Genomic DNA, 21,962 nt, shown 5'->3' on the forward strand with positions numbered 1-21,962 from the left:
TTTTTAGGTGGCAGAAAGTGGTGAGTTTCTGAGCCATCATCATCTATGTGGCTACAGTCTGCACCTTTCATAGCTAAGGCATCTGAAGCTGAACCAAAACCTCCTTGCCACTGCTGCAACTGGGTCTGTAGGCAGCATTTATTAGCTTCAAAATGGGTGCGAAAGAAGGCCCCAAGGGAATGTGTAATGGGACTTTAGCCGGTGGAGGCGCAGCACAGGGGAAACAGAATTAATCTTGATGAGATTCACACTAGTGAACTGCAGATTACAGCAGATGTGGGTGGGTGATGTTAATTTACTGTGATATTTTACAGCTATTAAGCTCTTAGTCAGGTCTACAAATTTTAAGAAAATGTGTCAATTTCTACCCAACCATAACGGTAATACTTTCATACATGCTATGGTTTAATCTATGTAATTATTGTGTAACTTCCCTTACCAACTTCAGCTCCACTTAACGCAGTGACCAAAGTCACACTCCAAAATACCACTGACTGATTGTAGCACTAGCCTTAGGTTGCACTTGTCTGACTTTAGGAGAGTAAATCAAATTAACCAATCTGAGGATACCCACAAGATCATTGCATTCCAGAAAAATGCGGAATTATATTTATATGCTTTATCATTAGCAGACAGAGTTAGCTGGAATTGTAACTTTATTAATTTCCAAATAAAACTATATATACGTGGCATAATGCAATGCGAACTTTTGTGCCATCAGCCAAAGCCCAGTACTTCAATAAACCATTTTAGCCAAATAAAAACTGTCTTGAAAAAACAATCACGCCAATAAAGTTGAGGAAAACCTTCATTTTTTTCTATCAAAAGTAAACTTACCACAAAGCAGAAGAAAAAGCTGACTTTTGCAACCTGACAAGCTGTTAACTTTCCAACACTCTTTAATATTGATCCATTGTCCTTAATAGTCGGATAGGACATGCGAGATAACTTTGCTTCCAACGCATGGTTAGCTGGAAGCTGACGAACTTCCATGATATTACTGAACCGAACACGAGGCTTCTTTGGAGCTTGAGAACAAAAACAGAAGACAAAAAAAAGTCTGTTTTATTTATACAATGACAAAAACCTTTTCTATGCAATTGTATATAGACAGGTTGTAATAAAAATATACTCACAAATAACTTAATAACTTAGAACCATGGAAATTCCAAAGTAACCATAGGAAAGTTCTTGCATTACTTCAACCTGCAAACCCTGAGATTATAAGCGAATTTAGAGTGGCCAGAAGACATCAAATTGGTACAGCATAAAACAACTAAAATAAACAAGCGTTTGTGAGCATCTTTAAACCGAAGACCCTAAGGGCAACCGAAGGTGTGTCTTGCCGGTGTCGATGTAAGATGTTTCGTGATCGAAAACAATACCGTTGATTTTCGGTGAATTTAGTCTTTTACCGAATCGAATAACCGGAGCAAAGAGGAACACGTCCAAACCCGATGGCGGAAAGAAAACAATCTAAGATGGAGTCGATGCCCATGCCGAAAGAGAGGAGTCACTCGGTCCCATGACTCGAAAAGACTTCTTCGAAGAAAAACAACTTGTAACACTCCGAGCCCAACACTAAATGGCAGGAACAGTGCACAGCATGTGTATCTGCAGCTACACCTACCACCGAACATATATATATATATATATATATATATTATTATATATACATATACCTACATATTTTACCTACTGGGGGTAGCCAGTAGATAGTTATAGTTAGGACCATGTTTCCATAGAAAAAGCATTTTTTGACTTGCCTATATCTTTGGCGCTGTTTGACAAATCTTCATGAAATTTTCAAAAAATAGTGCCCAGTGGTTATTGTTGCGTATGGAAAGATTTGTGGGTGATCCATCAAGCAGGGGCCGAGAAAAAGGGTTTTTTCAAAAAAGCTGTGTTTCTCATGTTAGTTTCCATTGGACCTTTGAACATGAAATTGCAGCAAATTTGGCAAAAAGCTCTCTGTAGGTACACAGAGTGTGCTTTTGGGCATTTGGTGTAAATCCATCCAGTAGTATAGGAAAATTAAATGAAATCCAAATATGTATATCTCTGGCTGCAAATAAATCTCACATATTTGTGAATTAGAAAGAGCGCAAATAGAAGCGCTCTAATTGGCTGGCCACAACCTGACTAGAAAGTTGTGGCTGACATTTTATGTTATGGGAGAGGGTCCCCAGGTATGAAAATAGAAATGATAAATCAGTATAAGGAGTCAGGGTGGAGATACCCTGACCCCAGCGGTGTGATATAGGGGTGTTTGAGTGTCAAATTATGGGTTTAAAATAATTGTTCTTCACCATGAGCGACATCCTCTAATATTTAAAAAACATTGAATATTTGCGAATGTGCAAAAAAAAAAAAAAATTACAAAAATACCGCCTCATTTGTACGCTAATTCATTCACTCATACATGCACTGAGACGCTCATGCACCCACTCAGACTCACACACCAACTTTTGGCCCCACCCAAACACTCACACACCCACTCACAGATCCACTGACCAAGCCAGTCCCTGTGGCCAAAGGCCGTAAGTGGCGCAGGGTTGGGTGGCTATAAGGACTTGGCTGCAGGGCCTGGACACAGGCCAACCCCCACGTTCGCGGCAGTGGTTGGATTAACATGTAGTAATTAAAATTACTTTACATTTTAAAAAACATGGCAATTCACTGAAAAAAAAACAAAGGCTACAGGGACGTTATAGTAAGGTTCTGAATTTACTCGTACAAAACCACAGAAATTCAGCAGTTATAGATAGAATTATTTCAAGCATCTACAACTCGCGCCTTCGCCATGCGCAGCTTTTATATCATTGATGACATCATCTTTGGCATCTTTAATATTATCACTGCAACACTTGCAATACAATTATTGATAAGAAAACTGTGAAGTGTGAATGGTGCAAGTTTAAGCTACTTGAAAAAAATTGCATTTCCCATGTTAATTCCCATAGGAGTTTTGAACACGACTACAGCCTGAACCGCTGGATGGAATTACACCAAATTAGTCAGACAGGTATATTTTGGTCTGCAGATTACGTTTTTGGTATTTGGTGTAAATCAGTAGTTTAAGAGAAAATAAAGGAAAACCAAATGTGTACATCTAGAGGTGCACATGCTTCATGAACCCTCCTGATCTTGTGTCAAGATCTGATTGGCTGCCAACACTTCAACCCAGAGGTGTTGGCAACCATTTTGAGGATCGACTTCAGACGAGTCTAAAAAACAAACCTAAAAAAAAATGTTTTTAAAAGAGAGAAAAAAGGGGCAGGGTACATTTACCCAAAGGCCCTAGCCCCCTGACACCCCTCCCCAAAGTCTTGAAAGCATTTTAATGCACACCAATATTCACAAATATTTGCAAGATTTCACAGTGAATTAAAAAATAAATAAATAAAAAGTGAGGTCTACAGTGCTTGCTTTTAATGTTGCCCATGGATGGGCACAGGGCCACCTAAGCAATAACAAACATAACTCTGTTTTCAGAGAGCAGGAGCAGTCAAATAGCTCCCATTTGCTGAAAGCAGAGTTTACATCTCTTTCCCTGCATGCTGACATGCGTGCAAGGAAAAGCTGAAAACATTGCACCAGAAAGCATAGAGCTGCTATTTAACGCACACACAGCCCCCATCTTTATTTCAAATTGGTCCCGTGGCCTCTGGAGGCTCAATGGGGTTGGGGTGCAAATTTCAGCCCTGGAAGTGGGCTTCGTGAGGCCTATAATGGCTCAAGGAGGGGGACCATGTGCCCCCCACCCCTTTTTTGATGATTTCGGTCCAGACAATGGCCTTCCACAGGGCCTATAATTGAACAATGAGGCCTCAGAAGCCATCTTTTCCCAATACTGCTGAAGCCCGTGGGATCAAGGCAAATTTTGCCAATTTTTGGGGGGCAGGCGGTTTCGACGAGGGGATGTCCATTGAGAGCTAGTGGGGTCAGGGTATTCCTACCCTGTCCCCTTATTTTATTATTTGTTTTTTTACATGTTCAGGGCAGAGGACTAAGTCCACACCCAGCCCTGTAATGGCTGGAAGCAACACTTTTCACAGTTGCTGACAGCCAAAGGAAGCACTTGCTCCTGCAGGAGTTTGAGTCAAGTGGGAGCAGGATGGCCCAAAGGAAATAAAGGCTCCTTTGTCAATCAGAATGCTCAATTTTGAAATTGGTGCTGACTCAACTGTCCAGAGCTCTACATTTTGTGGCAATAAATTTCTCAAAGACTACAGATTCACACCAAATCACAAAAAGCACAATCAGTGGACCAAGATCTAGCTTCCCGCCAAATCTGGTGTAATTCAAATCAGGAGTTTCTCCTGTAGCTCTGTCTAAAGTAGTCTATGCAAAATGCATGAAGGTTTTGCATTTTGGGACCACCCCTGTTTTATCTCAGTCCCAATCCCCCCTCCCTTGGTGGATCAACCTGATTTTTTCCATGCACAAACTAGGCGAAAAGTAGCACATTTATAAAAGGTTTTATGGATAGTCGTCAAACGGGGCCAAAGTTATTAGCAACACAAAAAACGCTTTTCCTATAGAGCAGTTGACCTAAAAATGACTACCCGGTGGCAAGTGCCACTGGATACTATATATATATATTCAGTGAAAAAGCCAAATGTTAAAATTAACATTATAGTTAGGTGAAACATTCAGTAAGAATGTAAAGTTTTAAACTCAAAACAAAAACAGATATTCACCGGTTACAGTTATCTCAAGTAACTATAACTCATGTCCAAAAGTTAACTATAACTCATGCTCCCGCCATGCACAGTTTTCTTATCTATAATTGAATTGCAAATAATGCAGTGATACTATCAATGAAGTCATAAAAGATGACTTGAGTGATGTAATATGTGGGGCAATTAGCAGTGCTTGAGGTGGGCACAAGTTATAGTTACCTAAGAGTATGAGGAACAAGTTACTTGCCATCGGTAACAAATTATCTGGTAGAGACATTTTCTAGTTGCAGATTCCTTACCTTAGAATTTCCCCCTAGGCGTCAGTCTGGATCAGGAGATTTTTCTTGAACAGTACCCCTGCGCGCCAATAAGTAGCATTGGACACCTCTGCGTTCATCGCAGGCGTTGCGGACGTTAGATGTGACGACGCGGGTCTTATGTAGGTGTCACCCCGGCCTGCTGACGTCAGTTTCTTTTCACAACTTTTCACACCAGAAGCCCAGAGCTGTGAAGAACACCGACCCTGGTGCGCCAGAACTAAGGCCCTGAAAGGGAAGTCCCTATCCCTAGTAATCAGTTTGCAGATCGGGGAGGATGGGTGGGTCTGTAAGGAATCTGCAACTAGAATATGTCTCTACCAGATAATTTGTTACCGAGGGTAAATAACTTGTTTATCTGATAGAGACGTCTAATTGCAGATTACTTACCTCAGAATAGATACCCAAGCAATACCATATCCGGAGAGAGGCTGCAAACTAGGGTCATACTAGTAAGTCCTACAGGACTGAAAGGGCAAAGTACACATCCCTTCAAACCTGACTGTCCAGGCAGTAGTGTTTGGTAAATGTGTGCAAGGATGCTAATGTTTCTGCCTGGCAGATGTATAGGACTGGAACTCTGTGTGCTAACACAGTAGCTGCAGCTGTTGCTCTGGTGGAGTGAGCATGCAAGCCTCCGGGGGTTGTTCCTTAGCCAACACATAGCACAATTTAATGCAAAGAACAACCCATTTAGTGATGGTTCTCTTCTGCACCGCCCGACCTTTCTTTGTACCCACATACCCAACAAAGAGTTGATCGTCCACCTAGAACTCTTTGGTACGATCAAGGTAGAACACAATCACTCTTTTTGGGTCCAGACAGTGGAGTCTTTTCTCTTCTTTACATTGATGTGGAGGTGCATAAAAAGTAGGCAAGGTGAAGGACTGGCCTACAAGAAAGGGCGTAAACACTTTCTATGGAAAGGAGGCCCGTGTGCGAAGCACCACAATATCAGGTAGATTTTAAAATAAGGCAGCTTGGATGACAACACCTGCAGCTCACTGACCCTGCAGGCAGATGTAATATCCACCAAAAAGGCTGTTTTCAATGTCAGGAACCTGAGAGAACAATTATGAAGTGGCACCAAGGGAGCACACATAAGGAATGTCAGAACCAGATTCAAGTCCCATTGGGACACGATGAAAGGTGAAGGACGAAACACTTGGGTAAGACCTTTAAGCAAATGACTGACAATAGACAACTTAAAGAGTGCTGGCCAGGTAGCCTAAAAAAGGCAGATATAGCGGACAAATAACCCTTAAGGGTGCCCAGAGCAGAGTCCTGCTGGGCCACAGAAAGTTTATACAAGAGGACCTCTGAAAGAGGGTCAGAAAGGGAGTCAACAGACTTGGCTGTGCACCATGCCGCAAATTTGTTCCATCAAAAGGCGTATACCGTTTTGGTGGGTGGACAGCTGGCTGCCAAGATAACACCACAGACTTCAGGTGAAAGGTCAATAGCTGTCAATTGCCACCACTCGATCTCCACAAAAGAAGGTGGAGATTGTACAGGTTCAGGTGGAGAACCCTCCCCTGCTGCTGTGACAGAAGATCCTCCCGAAGGGGCAGTCTGATCAGAGGATCGATGGCCATGCTCAATAGCTCGGGGTACCAGATTCTTCATGCCCAGTCCAGAGCCACAAGGATTACTTGGGCCCGGTCATTCCTGATCTTCTTGAAAACTCCAGGCAGAAGGGGTATGGGCCGAAAGGCACACAAGAGGCCTGAGCTTGACTCGGGCAAAAAAAAGAGTCTCAGAGAGTGCCTTGGAAACTCCAGTTCACAAAACTGATGACACTGCGTGTTCTCTACAGAGTTGAACAGATCTAACCAAAGCTCTTCTCACTACTAAAAGAGACCTTGCGCAATTTGTGATTGACTAAGCATCAACAGCTGAGTTTGTCCGCTCTGGCGTTAAGAGAGCCTGACAGATGTAGAACCACCATGGACATGCCCTGCTGTTCCAGCCATGTCCACAGGCGCAGAGTCTCCTGACAAAGGGTCCATGACACCACCCCGCCCTGCTTGATGCAGTACCACATTGCACCACTTTCCCCTTGAGAGAAGTAAGGAATGCTTTCAATGCCAGTCTGATCGCCTGAAGCTCCAAAAGGTTGATGTGGAGCTTGGACTCCACCTGAGACCAGATGCCTCTGATCTCCACCTCACCCATGAGGCTGCCCCATCCCAGTAGTGATGCATCTGTCACTACTGTCAGATCTGGTTGGGGAAGGGAGAGGGATCTGCCTCTAACCCAATCATGGTTCGTTAACTACCACTACAGATCTTGTGCAGTTGTCTCTGAGATCTGAACAATGTCAGAGAGATTCCCTTGCTGCTGCGCCCAATGGAACTTCATATTCCACTGCACAGCCCACATATGCCCTCTGGCATGAGACACTAGCAGGATGCAGGAGGCCATGAGGCCCAGCAGCTTTAGAGTCCTTCTCATCAAAATCCAGGATAGTGGCTTGGGAGTATTGTGAGAAAGTAGTCTCTTTCAAGCATGGTTACCCCCATTTTTGGCTTGTGTTTGAGTGTGTCAGTGTTTTTTACTGTGTCACTGGGATCCTGCTACCCCAGTGCTTATGCTCTCTCGCCTCTAAACTGTGTCACTGCATACTGGTAACCCAGTATTTCATCCCAAATTGGCTTATTGGTCACCCCTTATAAGTGCCTAGTAAATGGTACTTAGGTACCCAGGGCTTAGGAGTTCCAGGGGATCCCGATGGGCTGCAGCATTTCTTTTCTGCCACCCATAGGGAGCCCGTGCAAAGGCTTCTACAGGACTGCCATTGTAGCCTGTGTGAAATGGTGCATGCACCCTTTCACAGCCATTTACACTGCACCAGGTCAGTTATAAGTCCCCCATATACCAGGCCTTCCAACACTGAAGGCTGGGTGCAGCGTACCTGTGTGTGAGGCCACCCGAACTATCAGAGGTACCCCCACATCATCCAGGACCATTTTCCCGGACTTCGTGAGTACGGGGACGCCATTTTACACGTGCACTGGACAGAGGTCACTACCTATGTACAGCTTCACAATGGTAACTCTGAATATGGCTATGTTTGGTATCAAACATGTTGGAATCATACACCAAGGCTTTGGCAAGCATTGGTTGTATGATTCCATGCACTCTGGGGGACTCCTTAGAGGACCCCCAGTACTGCCATTACAGCCTTCTGAGGTTTTCCAGGCAGCCCAAGCTGCTGCCACCTCACAGACAGGTTCCTGCCCTCCTGCTGCTTGAGCAGCTCAAGCCCAGGAAGGCAGAACAAAGCATTTCCTTTGGGAGAGGGGTGTTACACCCTCTCCCGTTGGAAATAGGTGTTACAGGCATGGGAGGGTTAGCCTTCCAGAGCCTCTGGAAATGCTCTGAATGGCACAGATGGTGCCCTCTTTGCATAATCCAGTCTTCAATGGTTCAGGGACCCCCAGTCGCTGGTCTGACACAAAACTGGACAAAGGAAAGGGGAGTGACCACTCCCCAGTCCATCACCACCCGTGGGTTTTGCCATCTTGGATTCCAAGACAGCAGGGCACTCTGGGAGCATCTGAGTGGCAAGTGCCAGCAGGTGACTTCAGAGCCCTCCCCTGATAGGTGCTTACCTGTGTAGCTGACCAATCCCCCTTTCAGGGCTGTTTAGGGTCTCTCCTCTGGGTGTTTCCTCAGATGTGGATTGCAAGACTCCAGTAGGAATCCTCTGCATCCTTTACTTCACTTTCTACTGACGAAACTGCATCTGGACCATCCAGGAACTCTACAAACTGCAACAAAGGAGCAAAGACGACTTCTGCAACATTGTATCTTCAGCTCCTGCCAGCAACTGCCACTCTTTCCAGGTTGTGCATCCTCCGTACCAGAAGAACAAAGGAATCTCCCTTGAAGTGAAGGGGTCACTTCCCTGCTTCAGCAGGCACCCCTCTGCAGTGACGACCGATGGCTTGGGTCCCCTCTCCTGACAAAGTGTGTGGATCCAGCAGCACCGGTGGTGGACTGAAGTGGTCCCGACGGTCCTGAAGTCCAGCTGTCGAACTTTGGTGGAGGTAAGAGCTTGTCTCCCCCACCCAAGACAGCACCCCGTGCACCACGTGTTTTGCAGTTGCCAAGGCTTGTTGGCATCCTTCCACGAAGTTCTTTGTGCACCGTGCAGCTCTGGCCCCCAGCACTCTATCCTGTGACGTACAGCTTCCTGAGTGGTTCTCTGGCGGTGTAGGATCCCTTTGTGTAGTGCTGCGTGTGCCTCCTTTTGCACCTTCTTTGTCCCAGTGCTGTGGGACTCGTGTGTGCTGCCTGGTCTTCTGAGGGGTCTCTCAGTTGATGAGAGCCCCCTCTGTCTCCACCTCCTGGGTAGATGCCACCAGGTCCCTCCTGGTCCCGGACAGCGCCATTTTCCGCTAATCGCATGCTTTGCATGTGCCAAGACTTTTTGGTGGAATCCAGCGACGCAAACCAGACTGCAATCATCCATCCAGCGTGGAACATCAACCAGGAACCTGCATACATCTTCTTGGGTGCAGTACTGACTGTTCTTCACCGGTGGTTCTTCTTTTGCACCTTCATCCAGGTTAGCAGGGGCTCCTGTTCTCCCTGGACTCTTCAGTACTTCTTTGATTTGGTCCCCTTCTTCCACAGGTCTTAAGGTCCAGGAATCCATCGTTGGTGTCTTGCAGTCTCTTCTTTGTTCTTGCAAAATCTTCTATCACATGTTCTTGTGTGTTCTAGGAAAGTTACTGTGATTTACTGCTGCTTTGCTGGGCTCTGGGGTGGGTTCTATTTCTTACCTTTGGTGTTTTCTTACACTCCCAGCGCTCCCCTACACACTACACTTGCCTAGGTGGGAAACTGACTTTCACATTCCACTTTCTTAGTATATGGATGTGTTCTCCCAGGCCCATTTTTAACTATTGTGATTTTCACTATTTGCACTGTTTTCTGTTTTTCAGCTGTTACTGCATTCTAGTGTATATACTGTGTATATTACTTACCTCTTAAGCAAGTGTAGTCTCTAAGGTATTTTTGGCATTTGTGTCACCAAAATAAAGTACCTTTATTTTTGTAACACTGAGTATTTTCTTTCATAGGTGTGAGTACTGTGTGACTACAGTGGTATTGCATGAGCTATGCATGTCTCCTAGTTAGGCCTTGGCTGCTCATCCAACACTACCCCTAGAGAGCCTGGCTTCTAGACACTGACTACATTTCACTAATAAGGGATAACTTGGTCTGTTATAAGGTGTAAGTACCTTTGTTACCCACTACAAACCTAGGACAGCCTCCTTCAGGTATAGGCCTGAAACTGCATTGTGTTCAGAACAGCTCAGATGAAAGGGAGCGTGTGCGAGGGAGTCAGGTGTGACTTTGGCACGTTTATAGTGAACCTCCGTGAATGCAGGAGGTCCGGCGTAGTCTGGAGCTAGGAGACAGCGTGGGGCGAGGCAGTCTTCAACAGCCAGTCGTCGAGGTAGGGATAGACCGAAACCCCTGACCTGCGCAGATAAACTGTCACTACTGACATCACCTTGGTTAACACCCGAGGGGCATTGGTGAGACCAAAGGGGAGCACAGTAAACTGAAAGTGGTTGTGACCCACCGTGAACCACAAGTGAAGTCTGTGGGCCGGCATGACGAGAATGTGAAAATAAGCGTCCTTCATGTCCAACGCTAACATCCAGTCTCCTGGGGCTCGGGAAGATAAAACCTGAGCCAGGGTGAGCATTTTAAACTTCTCCTTTCTGAGGAAGACATTGAGAGACCAGAGGTCTAGGATAGGGTAAAGGCCCTGGTCTTTTTGGGTACCAGAAAGTAGCAGAAATAACAACTACAGGCTACTTCTGGCACGTGGACCACCTCTATGGCTCCCTTGGCCAAGAGAGCTGAACCTTCCTCACGGAGAACTGGCAGGTGATCCTCCATCATGCAATAGTAAGATGCTGGCATGGACAGAGGGGAAGTATCGAAGGGGCAGGAGTACCCCCTTTGGACTATTTGCAAAACCCACCTGTGTGATGTGATGGTCTGCCAGTGGGGCAGGTGATGGTGAATTCTGCTTCTGACTGGTCCCTGATGGGCGGGCCTCAGACTAGGGTGGTTTGGAGCTGCAGCGGAGGGGGAAGCAGCAGACTGTCTAGACCCCTGTCTCCCTGATCCATGCGGACACTGGCTCCCATTTCCCCTGCCACGTAGAGGCTGGGCAGCATGCGCTGCACAGTGGCTGGAGGGCAAAAGACCTGGCTGGGCACCCATTTTGTAGCCACGAAAGGGGCGAAAAGCAGACCGAGGTGGGCAAAGGACAGCTGCTAAGGTCTAGGGTACTGGGGGCGTAGCCCAAGACTCAATGAAGCACCCGAGCACAGTGTCTGCCTTGTCTCCAAAGACACAGGTGCCATCAAAGGGCATGTCCATAAAGGTGGACTGGACATCCCCTGAAAAGCCAGACGTCCTCAGCCAGGCATAGTGCCTCAAGGCCACCGTCAAAGCAACCTATATACCCAGAGAGTCGGTCGTCTCCAGCCCACAACGGACTGTCAACTTACATGTGTCTCCCCAGTCAGCAACAGCTTGGGAGAAAATGGACCGGGCCTTCTCCAGGACCTGTGGTCGCACCCGCACAACTGTATTCCATATAGTATTGGTATAGCAGCCCAAAAGGCATGCAGTGTTCACAGACCGCAATGCCAGGATGGAGGAAGTAAATGTCTTCTTCCCAAGATGATCCAGCCTCTTGGATTCCTTATCCAGGGGTGCGAAAGGGAACACGCCATGGGATGTTGAGGCTTGGATAACCAAGCTCTCAGGGGTAGGGTGTCGGCTCAGGAAAGCTGGGTCATGAGGTGCAGGCCTATGCCGGCAGACTATTGTCCTGTTTACAGGAGCCCCTGTGCTGGGTTTGGACCAGGTCTCCAGCAGGACATCAGTGAGTGCTTCATTGAAGGGCAGAAGGGGTTCAGATGTGGAAGCCCCAGGCTGAAATACTTCAGACAGGAGGTTAGTCCTGACAGCCACCATAGACAGCTCGAGTCCCAGGACCTCAGCTGCCCTCCGCCCCACTATGGAATAAGAAGCACCCTCCTTGGTAGCCACTTTAGGGGGAGAACGTATGCCAGCATCTGGTGAAGTGTCTTGACCGCTTGCTTCATTCAGTTCCTGAGCCCACTTCATAGAGTCCTCAAGCTGGTATTCTAAAGGGTCCAGCGACTCCCTTCATACTCTCACCATACCCATACCCATAAAACAAACTGTCAGGATCCAACCTACGGAGTAAAGTACCTAACAAAGTCAGAATCTGCGCCGAGAAATGTCAGTCCGGCTCCATGCCTGAGTTGGTGATAAGTATGGGACTGACACCGACAGTAGGCCCAGGCGGTGTTGGGAGCATTGACATTGGAACCGTAGTAGTGGAAGGTCACATGGTTATGACCGACGCCAGTTCGGCTCCGGAAGCGGATCCCGGGTGCCATCAGAAGCCGAGGCAAAAAGCATTTCAGCAGGGTCTAACTGCCCAAGGAGTAGGCATATGGTCTCATAAAACTCCTTCAATCCGGATCCTGGTAACTCAGTGAGGTGTGGAGCCGACCCACTAGTAGGCTACGAGGACAGAGGCCTGGATCATCGACGCTCCGTATCCCGCGTCACATCAGCCAACCAACGGGGTAATGTCAAAGAACACTTGTGCTTCTTCAACTTCTACTTATGCTTACCAGAGTGTCCCGAAGATTTTGAATGGGAAAACGATGAGTGATGAGGGCTGCGCAAGGGGTCTCAGGGCCTTCCTCTCGACCAAGATCAGGAGCGACGCAGAGCCGGGTGCCGGGCCGCAAGTAGCTTTAGGGACCATTCCCTCAATGTCTTTTGGTTCATGGTCTGGCACTCGGAGCATGATTTTAGGTTGTGATCGCGCTCCAAACACGAACATCATCCGGTGACAGGGTTGCAAGGCTTGACGGCATACTCAACACACCAAAAAATGAAAAAGCTTCGACAAAAGTCAAAAGTCCAGTCAAAAAGTGGCTGTAGGGGTAGCTCTTCTTTGGATCTGCACATAGGCTGGTGCAGAAAGAAAAGACCTGACGTCAGCACGCCAGGGTGGCACCTATATATGACACGCAATGTCACATCTGGCGACAACAATGCCTACCACAAACGCGGAGTTGACCATCGCCACCTGACTGCTCGAGAAAAAAACTCCTGATCCAAACTGATGACTGGGGGCAAGTCCAAGGTAAGGAATCTGCAGCTAAAAGTCTCTATCAGACTTATAGTTACTTGAGATAACTAAAACAGGTGATTTTCTATGGTTTGAATTTAAAACGTTATGTTTTACTGAACATTTCACCTAACTATAACTTTATTTTATCTTTGTTTTTTCAGTGTATGTCTAGGGTTTTGTTTTTAACGTAAATGAATATTTTATTGCCATACGTAAAGCCAACTCCCCTCCCACAAAAGCTCCCCCCCACTTGCAGGCAGCCAAAAAAGCGCACACATCGCATGGCCTTTGGCAAGGGGAAGCAAGAGGTCTGCCGAACGGCTGGCTTTTAGCCAGGTCCAGTGGACAACCCACCCACCCACAGATAGAGACAGACAGCTCCTCACTGCATAAAGCCGTCTGCTCAGCAGGCTACCAATCCCACACTGCACAGAGACTTTGGCAAGCATGGCGCAGAGTTGGCGTTCGAGCACCCCATCCCCCAGGGCCACAACATACATATTAGAGGGAAGAGGGTTGCAGCTCCACTTTCCAAGCCTCAATAAGCCCCAAGAACTCCATCCCCTAGGGACAATTACCAATACAAAAGGGTGGGAGGCCTCATGCCTTCCTCTCCAAGTCTTAAACTTCCCTGGGAACCCCATCCTCCTGGTGCCAGATTCCATTAAAAAGAGAAGACAGCAATGTGGCCCCTCTCCCCAAGCCTTCTGTGGCCCGGGAGACTCCATCTCCTGGGCCTCCCTAAATCATAGGCTAGTGCCCATCCAGGGAGTCAACTAAGCAACATATACGAAGGGCCGTGACCCAATCACCCAGGCTCAAATTGAACTAAAAAAGGGAGGGGGCACAGGACCCACCTACCCCAGCCTTCACAGAGTCTTGGGACACCATCCTTCTGAGTTGTATCTTTTTCAAAATGGGAGGGGGGGCCCACCCAAGGCACCCCAAAATTAGTCACCCACAAAACAGAATGTTGGGGGTCACGGTGGGAGTAAGGCAGAGGGTGGCGGGGGCACAGGGCCCGTGGAGCCCAAGCCTGCTCCCTGCTTAGTGAGGGAGCCCACATTGCTCCTGCACCGAGTGAGCAGCTATTTATGCTTGCTCCCTCCAGGCATGAGTAGCATCTGTTCTTTTCCTGGCTCAAGGAGTACATGCAGGGAATCAGAACAGAAGTCTGCTCCCAAACAGCTGGAGCATTTTTTTAAAGAAGACGTGCATGTTTGCTCCCATCTGGTGGGAGATTAAAATTGCTTCTGCTAGGAGGGAGCAAATATGTTTCCCTGCCTGTGATGGTGCGGGCAGGCAAATTACTATGTGCAGAAGGTGGCCTCTCTGGGACACAGTCACTGAGCCATCCCTCAGGGCCTCTAAAGACTCAGGGAGGCAGGTCACGTGGCCCCTCTCTTTTTTTAAAAATAATTGTGAGGACCCCGGTGATAGGATCCTGGGGCCTTTATAGGCTTGTGAAGAGGGGCCATGTGTCCTCCACCTTCGTCCCTTTTGTTTTTCACTTCAGCCCCAAGGAGGGGGTTCCTAGGCAATAAAGCTCTGGCGAAGGGGCCATGCGACCCCTCTTCTTTTTGTTGTTGTTGTTGTGCCATGGCCCAGAGAGATGGGGTGCTCTGAGCCTTTATAGGCTAATGGGGGTGGCCACATGGCCCACCTCCTCTTTTGTTTTTCTCTTCAGCCCTGTGGCATGGGATACCCAGGGCCTAATTAAGCTGCGTTTGGGGGGACGGGGCACACCCCTCTTCCCTTCTATTTTCTTTTATTACTGCAGCGCTAGGGGATGGGGTCCCCGGGCTTCTCAGAGGTTTAAGGAGGGGGCCCACGCACTCCCCACCAAAAATTTGCATCGTCCACTTGAGTGTTTTTTTTTTTTTTTTAAATAAGACGTACATGAGCCCACAAAAAGCACTCTTTCTGGAACAAAATCTAGCTCTCTACAAAATTTGGTGTAAACTGTCCAGTGCTTTGGGCTGTAGCTGCGTCTACATGGAAAAATTAATGAGGAAAACGCGTTGACGGATTACCACAAAACGTTCCACTTGCAAACTAGAAAAAAGCATCATTTGTTTGGAAAGTTTCATGGAGATTAGTCAAACAGGGCCAACGTTATTAGCAAAACAAAACACAAACCGAACTATATCTATCAATCCATCTACCTACCTATCTATTTATCTGTCTATCTATATTTTATTTAACTGAAAAAAAGCAAAGGTTAAAGTAACATTATGGTTACATGAACATGCTAGTGACAAAATTTTTAACAAAAAAAAACTAGAACTTCACCAGTTTTAATTAGCAGGTGTAACTATAACTTGTGCCACGCCATGCAGCGCTTATGTGACCCCCCCCGAGCCTTCTGAGGCCTATCCCCACAAGGCCACTATGAAAATTAAAGGGAGACGGGCCGCATGTACCTCCCTCCTCAAGCCTTTTCTGGTCCAGTGGACAATATTCCCCAGGGCCTGCACTGTTATAGTTGGATGCCCTGGATGGGCACCAGGGCACCCACCTTTAATAGTGCATATACTTGTTGGAAGGGCAGAGGGAGAGCCCCAAGGTCCCAGCTGCCCCAGTCTGCCCCCTCCACCTGGAGGGAGCAGCTACTAAAGCTGCTTCCTCCAGGTGGGAGCAATATTTTGATGCATGCAAGGAAACAGATCAAAAGTCTATTCCCTGCCTTCTAGAGCATTTTTTAAGTTTCCGCCTGCTGGGAGCAGACTTTGGCGGTCATTCTGACTTTGGCGGGCGGCGGAGGCCGCCCGCCAAAGTCCCGCCGTCAGAATACCGCTGCGCGGTCAGAAGACCGCCGCGGTTATTCTGAGTTTCCCGCTGGGCTGGCGGGCGACCGCCAGAAGGCCGCCCGCCAGCCCAGCGGGAAACCCCCTTCCATGAGGATGCCGGCTCCGAATGGAGCCGGCGGAGTGGAAGGGGTGCGACGGGTGCAGTTGCACCTGTCGCGATTTTCAGTGTCTGCTTGGCAGACACTGAAAATCTTGGTGGGGCCCTGTTAGGGGGCCCCGCGACACCCGTTACCGCCAGCCAGGTTCTGGTGGTCAAAACCGCCAGAACCAGTCTGGCGGTAAGGGGGTCGGAATCCCCATGGCGGCGCTGCCTGCAGCGCCGCCATGGAGGATTCCCATGGGCAGCGGGAAACCAGCGGGACACCGCCGGTTTCCCGTTTCTGACCGCGGCTGTACCGCCGCGGTCAGAATGCCCATGGGAGCACCGCCAGCCTGTTGGCGGTGCTCCCGCGGTCGTTGGCCCTGGCGGTCCATGACCGCCAGGGTCAGAATGACCCCCTTTATGTTTACTCCTGACTGGCTGGAGATTAAAAAATGCTCTTGCCAAGTTTTCCAGGCCAGTGCAGGCAGGGAAACCTCTATTTCCCGGGCATGGCTTCCCTGGGACATAGCATACGGGATGGGGTCCCCAGGGCCATTAACTGCTCAGGGAGGTGGCCCTTCTCCCCATTTTCAGTAATTGTGGACCCAGGGATGGGCACCACATGGCCTTTAGAGGTTCAGGGATGAGGACCACGCGGCCCCCTCCCCATTTTTAATAACTTTGGCACTGAGGATGTGCTCACTCCCAGGGCCTTTGATGGCCCAGTAACTTAATAGCTCAGGGAGGGGGACCATGCGGAACCCCTTACATTCAAATTTCAGCCCCAGGGCTGGGCTCACAGAGGTCTGTCAAGCCTAGAGTAAAATTGAGGATTGCACCCCTTCCGATTAATAAAACAATGCATCCCTGGACTGCCATTTGTGTTTACATTTTTTTCCATCCCGCAGGAGTCTGCAGAACTCCAGCAATTTCTCACAGTTTTTTAATTTGTTTTTGGCCAGGGGGGAGGGAGGGGGTGGTCCTTCTGGCGCCCACCACTACAAGGGACCTAGGGGTCAGGGTATCCCCATCCTGCGCCCTTATAGGACAGGGTATTAGGTCTCTGGGTCCTGTGATGGCTGCCTGTAATTGCTGGCAGTCAATCAGAGTGCTTGCTCCTGAGGGAGTCTGACTCACAGCAGCCAGAAGCCCCAAGGGAAATAAAGTTCCCTGGGCCAATCAGAACGCTCTATTTTCACTAATGTTTCCGCACGAGACACTCGATATATACTTATTTTTCAACCTTAATTTCTCAAAAACTACAGAACAGATTCACACCAAATCACAAAAACCACAATCTGCGGACCAAAATCTATCTTCCTGCCAAATTTAGTGTAATTCCATTACGCAATTTTTGCTGTAGCCCTTCCTAAAAAAGCATGTGGATTTTGAGGTTTGGGACCCACTCTATTCTCGGAACCTAAAACTTTCCAGCCATAAACTAGCCTAAAAGTAACACCTTTTTGGAAAGATTAGTTAAAAGATTCATCAAATGCGGCCAAAGTTATTAGCAATTCAAAAAACACTTTTCCTATGGAACAACTGACCTAACTATACTTACACAGTGGTGACCACCAATGGGTAAAACATATACACACACGCACACTTACCTTAACGTACTTTCCCTAAGGAAAATGTTACTTACCCTGAAAGCATCTGTTTGTGGTATGTAGTGCTATAGATCCGATCACTGTGCATGCTCCTGCCATCTTGTGTTGGGTGCACGTAGGAAGAGCAAAGATGATGGCATTTAGGGTTTGTTTTGAGGCAGAAGAACAACCACCTCAGTCTACCCTTCAATTCTGCTCCTGCTAATACATCTAACAAATTATATATATATAGATATATTTGTGTATAAACAGCTCAAAGTGACTGTCTTATTTTGTGTCCTTTATTTTTTAAATACATTGTTATACAAAATAACCACAAGAAAATAGAAGATCCCCAGTGAGCTCAAACTGTGGGTACGTCCAGTCTATACAGTGACTTCTGTTTTACAGCAAAGATGTTCAGCACTGGGTGGCAGGTGGTGGGTCGGGGGGGGGGGGCAGAGCTAGCCAGGGCTGAAGCTGGCCACCTCTTAGGTGAGCTCCACCAGCCGCATGCAATATCTTTCATAATCATGTACCTCTGCGCTGCTGTTTGTACCCTTGACTCCACCACACATGCCTAGAGCTTTGACAACTGTCAGCCATGGACTACCGCACAGGGGAGTGACGGATTCCACCGAGAGACCTGGGGTGGGGAATCGTCTGGCCACGACTGCCCTGCATGCATAACTCGGAGCCCCCCCCCCCCCCCTATCAACTACAAGAGCCCGCACCATTGCTTTTTTAAAACACAAGACATATAAGAGGAAACTAGGGTGCGTTTTGTAACTGTGCACTGTCATGTGGACTACTTAGTAGTGCTATTAGTAGGAGCATATGGCAGAATTATGATGACACGCAATTGTATTATATATTGCACAACAGATTAGCTTGCTATGGAGACTCACCTCAAATATGGGGCGGTGACTTTAACTGTGTTCTGTTACCCGACTTTGAGCGCTCGCGGGGCCCACCTCCTTGAACATCAGCAGCAGCCCAAAATATATTAACGGAAGGAAGCTGAGCAAAAGAGCCGGATAGACGTATGGTAGCACTGCTCACCGCAGGGCAGAGCCTACACCCATTATTTGACATATAAATTATAAATTATATTTATACTGGTATTGACTTTTGGCTCGTCTTGCGCACCCTAATATCCAGCATCCGAAGTTGTGAACAGCTACCTCGCACGTAATCGGATCATTGCCCGGTCCAGCTGGTTCTGGAACTCTAGGACACACATATTTCCACCTTCACATGGCGCTGCCTGCAGTACTTCTTGATGGATACTGTGTTTTGGGAGGAACTGGCCCAGGCTGTTGATGAATACTTCCGCACCAATTTCGGATCAGCTACTATCTGGGAGGCCTTCAAGGTCTGTGGTCTATATTCAAACACAAGGGAGTCTTCAGATCTATTAGGGGTAGACTGACATGGTTGGAGGTAGACCTGGCTGACCTGGAACGTGCTCACGGGGAGACAGTGAAGCAGGAACTGCTAGGAGACATTAAAAACAAACTAGAGGAATACCAAGAGCTAGCCCAAAGCAAAGTCACCCATTTGGGTAGATATGCAACGGCTAGAATTTACAGTGAGTGTTAGCGGCTGAGCGCTACTTTAGCATCCTGTATTCGACCTAATCATAAAGATGGTGAAATATTAACAAATACTTGATTAGCAAGACGTGCGTCTGCATAAAGTTGACCAGGTAATTGATCAGTTTTGCCAGTATAATTCTGATCTTTACACCTCCCAAAACAAAAACGACGAGCAGGTGATGGACAACTATCTTACCCACATCACTGTGAAGTGGTTTACACCAGCGCAAAGGGAATGGCTCATGGCACCACTGTGCCCCTCCGAGATTACAGCAGCACTAAAAGACATGCCAAATGGCTAGGCCCCAGGCACTGATGGACTGACAGTGGCCATCTGTAAGTCATACCAAGAAAAACGTGTGCCCCACTTGGTCAATCTTTTTGAGGAAATAGTGTGTGATGGGCGTATTCCCCAAACAATGCTGGATGCATTGTTGGTCACCCTGCTTAAACCAGTAAGTCAGCCTATTACTGCTAATCCTATCAGCCTCTGTCTCTATTAAACACAGATACGAAGATCTTTGCGAATATTCGAACCAGTCGTCTGGCACCCCTACTCCCCGCCATCGTAGGGCCAGAGCAATCTGGCTTTATACGTGGATGATCACTCGCATATAATCACTGCACTCTTTTTTGTACAATGTCCTATAAAGACCCGGAGATGCACACCGCTGCGATATTCTTAGATTCAGAAAAGGACTTTGATTACATAGAGTGGGGGTTTATGTCTGCTGTGCTCGGATGTGTAGAAGTGGGTGACTTTTTTTAAACTAGTGCACGTCCTCTATACCGAAACGACATTGCAACTTCATATCAATGACCAAGTGGTGTACCCAACTGCAGTCACCGGGCGCCCTATCGCCACTGCTCTATGCACTTGCAGCGGAACCTTTGGCTTGCACGCTACGGGAATACCATGTTCATTGCCAAATCTGATTCCCTCACTATAATTTAATAGTGTGTGACTCTGCGGACGGCGCTCTCATATACATCCTTAATCTAACGCCAGTCCTCAGAGAGGTTATCCTATTCGGTGGCCACTCTGGACTACACATTAAACTGAACTGGTGCACTATATGAGTATACAGATACACATGGGCCCGGAGGTGGTGATGCAGGAGAACTATGGAAAGGTGATCCATCGCCTTTCTGAAAACATAGACCGCTGGATCCATCTCCCTCTTTCCCTCCCTGCCCCAATACTTATTCAGTAGACCGATACGCCAGTATCGTTTCATAGATCCCATCAGTACTATGCAATGCCTTTGGAAGAAATCAATGGATTTGTATTCAAGATCCCTGCTGTACTCACCACAGCTTCTACTTGGGTGGTGCGTTTGGTTCCCACCGGGGCACCAGAGGTCTGCTGTGGCAGCACTGCAAGGTCTTGGGATACAACGTATGGGTAACCTTTTTTAAACCGGAGTCTTGCGCGAGTGGTCTCAGGTAAGTGTGCAGCACGAGGCACCCACTACGCTTGCACAATTCTGCTACTATTGAGCATGCAGCACACTCTACTAATCATAGCTGCCAAGTTTATCAGGGACATGCGTGATGTGCTGCTTCAGTCCAGGCTTTTTTCTTTGAATTCAGGGACTTGTAGTCCTGCTTTAGCATAGAATAAACAGGACTCCAAGTCCCAGAATTCTATGAAAAAACCTGGACTGGGGCAGTACATCACACATGGACCTGAGAAACATGGCAGGGCTGACTAAATGAACACTAGGGGCACCCTTAGAATGACCAGTTCTTAATTATATTTTAAAGGCATTGTCACTAGTGCAAGCAATCGTGACATACTACACTTATTGCAATAGGCCTGACAATGTCAGGGCTGGCAGCAGCTGACAGGAGGATCTGGGCGCAACTATAGGTGACAAACAATGGGCTTAATGTTGCTCAGTATTCTGATACTCTCGGTCCGGAAGGGAAGCATCACCAGTACCCTAAAAATTAGCAACCTTGCGTGCCATGTGTACAACTGATGTGTCTGGTAGAAGCTGACTCTTGATTTAAGGTGGGGATGGAGGAGGATGCCTTCTATTTTTATTCACACTGGAGGTGACAATACATGCCTTTACTGGCTTGTGCGGGTCAAAGTATACTATTCAGCACAGGCAAGTACTGTATTGGCCTATGTGTGGAGGAGAGGGTCTCAACAGAAGGAAGTCCTCCTCTTCAGGTTGCTTGTGCATCTCGACCTTGTCAAAGATGGCTGCATGGTCGACATATGAAGTGGTGTCATCATGGGTGATGGCTTAGCCGGATTAAGGCCCTGGCCCATATCAGTAGGGGGTTCTACATCGCAGTTATCCCACTAGTCATCATGTTGATGTGTATCATAAGGCAGGTCATATAAGGCATAGGGAGAAATTGGACTCCTCTCCCCCACCCTCGAGGAAAGAGATCTGGGTTGAGTGTGGCATAGGGTCCACAGACAGCAGTGAAGAGGTGGGACTAGTGGGGAGCAGTGTAGGAAGCAGAGGAGGGTAAGGGAGGGGTAGGACGAGGAGGTGAAGTTGGTGGGGGAGGCAATGGTGGAGATGAAATGCTCTTGTCATGGCACTGATGCTTCCAGGCCATCTGCTCTAAAGGCAGGTTTAGTGCCTCTTCAAACGTTAACTTCCTCTTGGGAGAAACGGGATCTCTGGGCTTGTCCATGGCAA

At 47.6% G+C, this 21,962-nt stretch overlaps 1 protein-coding gene across 7 annotated transcripts in view; it reads right to left on the reverse strand.

Annotated features, from left to right (window-relative positions):
• SLC35F5 (solute carrier family 35 member F5) overlaps positions 1 to 21,962 on the reverse strand; it is a 575,369-nt gene that overhangs the window by 333,134 nt on the left and 220,273 nt on the right. For all 7 annotated transcript variants that reach the window (XM_069224683.1, XM_069224682.1, XM_069224686.1 and 4 more), the window contains one exon: positions 838 to 1,028. In XM_069224683.1, the coding sequence (XP_069080784.1) occupies positions 838 to 1,028 (191 nt within the window). The remainder of the gene's footprint in view (positions 1 to 837; positions 1,029 to 21,962) is intronic.

Source organism: Pleurodeles waltl, chromosome 3_1, assembly GCF_031143425.1.
Source record: "Pleurodeles waltl isolate 20211129_DDA chromosome 3_1, aPleWal1.hap1.20221129, whole genome shotgun sequence".
NCBI lineage: Eukaryota > Metazoa > Chordata > Amphibia > Caudata > Salamandridae > Pleurodeles > Pleurodeles waltl.